General features: G+C 40.4%; 1 protein-coding gene across 1 annotated transcript; it reads left to right on the forward strand.

The window, feature by feature from the left end:
* The first annotated feature begins 908 nt into the window (after positions 1 to 908).
* Positions 909 to 5787, forward strand: LOC121628024. The gene is made up of 6 exons (XM_041966917.1): positions 909 to 1115; positions 2365 to 2578; positions 3219 to 3373; positions 4328 to 4777; positions 4875 to 5252; positions 5725 to 5787. The coding sequence occupies exons 1-6, from the start codon at positions 909 to 911 to the stop codon at positions 5785 to 5787; spliced, it is 1467 nt and encodes a 488-aa protein (XP_041822851.1).
* The last annotated feature ends 1135 nt before the right edge of the window (positions 5788 to 6922 follow it).

Genomic DNA, 6922 nt, shown 5'->3' on the forward strand with positions numbered 1-6922 from the left:
ACTAGTCAGTCACTTAAAATCACATTTGCGCGAAGGGTTACACATTGCGTGCCCATTTAGAGGATGTGACAGAAAGTTCTCTGTTTTGTCGAGTTTTGCATCCCATCTTTCTAAGAAACATCGCAAAGACTGCATCGAACATGTAGAAACCCCCTCTAGTCTAAGAACACCTGTTGCCAGTGAATCATTGAGTCAGTGTGAACAATGTAACATTAATTATTCTGATGAGGAGCAAGAAGAGCCTGTTGCAGTTGACGAATCCCTCTTTCTTCAGAATCTCACGCTTTTCTATCTAAAACTTCATGCAAAACTGCTATTACCGGCTACTACAATACAAACTATTATTGAGGGATATCAAGATGTCCATGATGCCAGCCTGACAAATCTGCTTTATACCTTGAGTGAGAAACTAACTGTCCTTGGAATCCCAGAGACCACAATTAACAACATTGTGGATGAAATGAGAAAAGACGATCTCCTCACAGCCAGTAACAGTGGGCATTTGAGCACAGACAAGAAAAGAAAGACAGCTTTTAAGAAACATTTTAATTATGTTGAGCCAGGGCCTCATTTATTAGGTATCAATGAAAAAGGTAAGGAAACATTTGCCCAGTATGTGCCTATTAAAGAAACATTGGCATTTAAAAGCAAGTCCATGCAGGAGCAGTATACAGCCACACATTCCCAATCATCATCAGAGGGTATTTTCCAGGATGTAAATGATGGAAAGGGAGCTCAGTGCAACCCTTTATTTAAAGAGGAGCCATCTTCTCTTGGTCTTATCCTTTATCAGGATGCATTTGAAGTGGTTAATCCACTTGGTTCTTCTAAAAAAAAAACACAAGATTCTAGCGGTTTACCTCACTCTAACAGATATTTTGCCTCATAACAGATTGTCCATAGATCAAATGCAGCTGGAACTTCTGTGTAAGGAGCAGGACTTCAAATATTTTGGGATGGACAAGGTGTTTGAGCCCCTCATTAAAGACCTGAAAGCTCTTGAGGAAACTGGCATCGAGATAAGTAATGGGAAAATTGTCAGAGGTCGACTGTGTCCTATTTCGGGTGACAATTTAGGGTCTCACAGTATTGGTGGATTTGTTGAGAACTTTAGTGTAAGCCATTACTTCTGCAGGTACTGTGATATAAAAAGATCAAATTTTGAGAGTTCTCCATTACTTTGTGGCAACAAGCGTACAGAACAACCTTTTCTGAATAATCTACAAAAATTACAAAACAGTGATGCAAATTCTGAATGTGGTATCAAGTCAGATTCTCCTTTTAACCAACTGTCCTACTTTCATGTTTGCCAGCCTGGATTGCCCCCATGTCTTGGCCATGATCTGTTTGAAGGCATTGTTTCCAGTGACCTTAGTTTGTTGATTTGTCATCTAGTTGAGGAGAAACATTTCAGCTATACACAGCTCAACAGGTGCAAAGATCAGTTCAACTATCAGGGAAATGATGCCCAGGACAAACCAGCCGATGTTTCACCTGGTAGCAAAAGGCTCAGTGGACATGCAGTCCAGAACTGGTGCTTCCTGCATTTGCTCCCTCTCCTAATAGAAGATCGGATTAGAAATCCATGTGAAAATGCTGCCTGGCAACTTGTGCTGCAGCTCAGAGAAATTGTAGAGCTCATTTGTGCACCAGTGATCACTACAGATCAGGTTGCTTATCTTAAAATACTTATTGAGGAGTATGTCTACTTTCGAAGAGAGCTCTTTCCCAGTGAGCCCCTGAAGCCCAAACACCACTATTTACTTTATTATCCAGAGCTCATTACCCACTTTGGTCCCCTAATTCGCCTTTGGACTCTCAGATTTGAGAGCAAACACACATTCTTCAAAAGATGTGCTAGGAAGTTACAGAATTTCAAGAACATCTGCAAAACAGTCGCAGAGAGACACCAGCTCTTCCAGGCATACTTGAGTGCCGGTGAAATGTTTCAGCCAAATGTGTTACTGGATAAAGAAATGACATTCTATCTAAATGACTACAGTGAAAAAATCAGAGAGGCTGTTGTTGGTTTGCATTTTGAATCTAAAGATACAGTAGCATCTCACGCAGTGACAGTGAAGGGCACATCATATAAAAAGGACATGTTTATTTTGCTGGGGAAAACTGAAGAGGAGTTGGAGGTTGGCAAGATAGAGCTGGTCATTGTGCACCACGGCTCCGTGTCCTTTGTCTCAGAAAAATATTGTTTTGTTAAGTTGAGGGACATTGGGGTCTACAGTGTTTTGGGGCCACCCCAAGAGCAGTTTGTTTGTGTGAGGCATGGTGATCTACTGGATTATTATCCTTTGCCAGCCTACAAAATGCATGACATTACAATGATCTGTCTCCATCACTCATTTGCAGAGACATATGGCTGCAGCACAGGAGGAGCTCAGGAGGGCTGTCCTGGCAGTACTTCCGGACCTCCCTCCAGACACATTAAATACATTGATGGCAGGCCTGGAAGAACTTGGTGTGGAGAACAAGGAAGACATGAGCCTTCTAAGTGAAGAGAATCTTCTGCCCTTTCTCCGTGTGGTCCAGTGTAGAAAGCTCCTCCGTTCCTTTTCATCTCAAGGTAACTGTAGGTTGAGTGGTTCGGGTTCTATGGGAGATGCTGAGGTGGGGGTGGTTGTCTGCATGGTGTGTATCAGGACACAAGGCACTTTTATCCTTTGTTCTTTTTAATGATTTACAGTGTTACCCAAAAGTGTTGGTACCCCTCTGGAAGTGTTAGTTTTCAAGTTTCAAAATTGACACACTTTTGAAGATATTTTGACAAAATAACCAAACCAGGATATTTTCAATAGCACAACACAACTAAAACATTTGGTTTCCCCAAATTCAGTACAAAATATTACTAAAATGATGTGGAGAATTAATACTGCATGGTCAAAATTATTGGCATCCTTCACAAAAAGTGTCTTTTGCATCCATATCCAATTATAAAGTATAAAATTATAAAAGAACAATTCTCACCCTGGTCACCAATTGCATCTTTTTAAATTTTTTTTTTTATTAATTTATTTACTTTTGAAGTGTCACATTTTGTGACCTTGGCTGTCAGGTGGCTCTCTACAGTTGTTTTTGGGGCTACCACAACAAAAATTTGAAACAAATGAAAAATTGATGGCTTTGTTTTATATATGAAATGATGGGTGTTTAAATACACCATAGTATGTCTGGATCATAGGGGTCTAATGGTAAATATTTTTCAGGTTCCTTCTCAGCCCCATCTCCTCCTGGTTCTCTACAACTCTCCTCAACCCTGTCCCCTGTGGGAAATCCACAATTCTCCTCACCTGAGACACCTCGAACATCCAACCCAATAACTCTGCCCTCACCACGCACACCATGGCCTAGAAATTATAAGGTAGGGGGGTTGTCTTGGTGATTTCTATAATATATTTTTATTTTACTCGTTAGGGATGCACCAATGGCAAACTTTTGGGTTACTGCTGATGTTAAATAATAGCAATGTGGTGGATATTTGGTTTTGCTCAGATTTTGTTACAAGATTGGACACGTTAAAAATAAAAATGAAAACAATAATAAATGGAATAGAATTGAACCCAAAGATAATATAATAGTATTATATCAGTTAACTTGGCAAAGGCATGAATAAGGTGAATGGCATTCAAAAAAGTCAGACATCGGCTGGTGCCAATTTTTGGCTGATACATTGGTGTACCCCTAACACTCATGAGTGAACTGTACTGAGCTAAAAAAAAAAAAAAAAAATCAACTATCGGAACCTCTTGCAAGAATCCCATTATGTGTTATGAAAGCTGAAGGATTGGCCACTGTAGGCCAGGCATAGCTGGAATTAACAGCAGAGATTCTATAGACGGTGGCTGGGTTTCCCAAAAGCAACTTATCAACTCATCAAATAAGCCAAGAGATGGAGAGAGCAAGCATCATAAATATTGAAATACTGAGGGACACGGTTCTATGAAAGCATCTATTACAGGCTATATTTTGGATCACAAACATAACGTAGGAGGAGGATTAGATAAAAAGTCATACAGTCTACTCTTCTAATCACGTTCAGGCATCTTAGTTCTCTTTGGAAAACCCTGGAAAAATACATCTTTGAATCCATGTAACCTGTGGCTGTGTGTGATTGTTTTTGGGAAACCTCCTTAAAGGCTATAGACAGGCCACTTAGTGGATTTTCAACAACTGGCTACAAACATCTAATTTCTAGATTTGTTAACACTGCTTCCTTTGAGTGTGATGCTGAAATTGGCTATAAATGCACCATTAAAAGTTAATATCATGGTATCTTTCTCTCTTTTTTCACTATTTTCTCCTTGCAACCTTGAAGGTAAACTGGGGCAAGATGACATCAGAAATCCAGTCAGCCATTGCAAATTCCACCAGACCAAATCCTGCCGCCAGAAGAGCAATGGTCAGAGAGCTTGTTGATCAAATGAGGGTGCACAACGCAAATCCAAATAGAGGGATCTGTTTGAAAGTTGTAAATGACATAATACATCAGTACCCTGCATGTTTTGGGGATGTGAATGATGATATAAATACAGCTGGAGCATCACTTGTCCAGCAAGTAAAAACCAGAATTGAGCATGTTAACCGAAACAACACATTGGCACGGTTAAGAAAGAATATGTACAGCAATCAACATGCAAAGACAAATGGAAGAGGTCCTGTTGATCAATATGGATGTGTCCGATGGGCACCTCAGGAACTCCCCTCGGGGGAGACTGAAGAAACCCTACAAGAGATGAAGACTCAGATGCAGCAGCTATATGCCCAGGTAGGAATAATGGAAATTAATATCTAGACATCGTGATCCACAAACTTTTCTTTTATTTTTGAGTTTTAATGCATTCTAATTTTTACTCCACCCTTAGGAAAGAATGTCGGGCGTGGAGAGAGGAGCGCTTCAGAGATGGATTCAGAGAACCTACATTCTCCAGCGTTGTGATCTCAATGCTTACCCTCCCCACAACATCTCAAAAATAAAGCAGGACTGGCCCTTTCTCTTCTCCTTGAACGGCCTGTTCACACACTTCAGTGAACTGACTGGAATTCCTATCCACGAGAAGCTGCCAGCTGCCATAGACAACAGGAGTCAGAACATCATAGAGTACTTCCAACAACAGAAGACACCAGGTGTGGGGAAAGTTCTGGAAGCCTACAATGAAGAAAGTGGCCACAAAGCTATTTGTGTCATCATGTGCCTGCTTGCTCACTTCAAGGAGGGAGATGGCATCTTCCTTATGGTTGATGTGAGTAGAACTTGCAGTGAATATGAATTAATTAACCACTCACTCACTCCTTCCTGTATCTGCTCTGCTATTTTGTAATGGTAAAAACCAGAAATGAGTCACCAGCCCCATCCTTTGCTATGGACAATTTGCACAAGTTACTCTAGACTCCGATTAGCCTGAGTACCAGGATTTAATCCAGCCCCAAAACACAGCCTGCAGAGTGAAGCGGGTGGAATCCGTGGTCTGATCCAGGCTGGACTGTGATGGGTTTCATACTTCCTGCCATGTAGTTCATGAAATAATTTTCATTTACTGTTTCATTGCCATGGTATCCATATTTTAAAAACATATTAGGTGTTTCTACATTTGGCACCATAAACTGAAGCTGATTTCCCTCTTGATGTTGAGTACAACATGACAACTTTAAGTTTTCTTTGTTGTCATTTACCCAACTTACCTATGATTTCCTCATGTCTTTTTTATTCTCCAGACCTCTGCCACGACTGCCGATATCGAGAGAACTGTCACACTGCCAAGCACCGGCCTCGATTAGTTGTACCAGGTATAATTTTCCCTTAATTTGTTAAAAGTTATTTCTTTAATGAATTCACATGGTTGAGGGAGGACTGTCACTCCTGAAAAATGTCTTTCTTTGAGTTGTTGATGGAGAGTGGTGGTGGTCAAAGGAGAAAATAACATTCAGTGGAAGTGTGTGTCTTTCTTCGCTTGAATATTAATGAATTCATCGTTAGGTGGTACTAGTGTGTAGAGCAGCTTTTAGTTATCATATTGTTAATGGGTTTCAGGAGACATGCTGTGTGGTGCAAGACAAATGGATTATGTCGATTGAAGGAGCGTGTGTGATGGGGCCCACTGCAACCTCTTGCATGGATTGGCAGCAGTCTTCGCTGCCTACTATGTCCCTTCAACCTGCAGTATCCAGCAGAAGCTGCAAGCACACTTGAGTTCATCCAGAGGTATAGTTTAACCATGACACTCATAAAAACGATCATAGCATGACATGATATATGTAGGGATCTTAATCAATGTTGATGACATCCCTGTAACTGCTATTTTTGTTAGGGGTCAGTGATGTCAGTAAGTTGGCCGGCCTGTTTAATATATAAAAACCTAATACTTGCATTTTGAGCGATCAGATTTTACAAATTAATTTGCACGGTATAAGAAAAAGCTCAAATTAATGCCATTTAATTTAGTGAGAAAGGAATGAGAGAGGAGAGGTGATGATGATCACACACAAAGACACTCAAGCAATCTCCATATTTGATTTTTCTCTCCCCATTTTCCAGAGCCTTCTGCGGCATAAATTCCCAGACGGGCAGCAAGGCAGAAAGAAAACGAGGGCTGAATGCACCTGTTGCACACTCCTTAGGAAAACTGTTGGATTTTGAATTGGTGGGTAGGTACAAATGTTGATCACATAAGGACATAAAGATTTTGCAGTTGTAATTAAAGTTTGCAAATGATTTACAAACATAAACTGAATTAAGTTTTGTCATCCTGTAAAAAGAATCTGCCCAAGACAAAAAGGATTTGTATGGTTGTAAAAAAGATTAGCATTTGTTCAAAACATTAAAATTCTTTGGCAAACATCCTGTCCACAGACGAGAAGCACAGGTGCCATGGTTTTCCACAAATGCAAATCTTCTTTACCACCTGCAGATCCT

This window comes from Melanotaenia boesemani, chromosome 17, assembly GCF_017639745.1.
Source record: "Melanotaenia boesemani isolate fMelBoe1 chromosome 17, fMelBoe1.pri, whole genome shotgun sequence".
NCBI lineage: Eukaryota > Metazoa > Chordata > Actinopteri > Atheriniformes > Melanotaeniidae > Melanotaenia > Melanotaenia boesemani.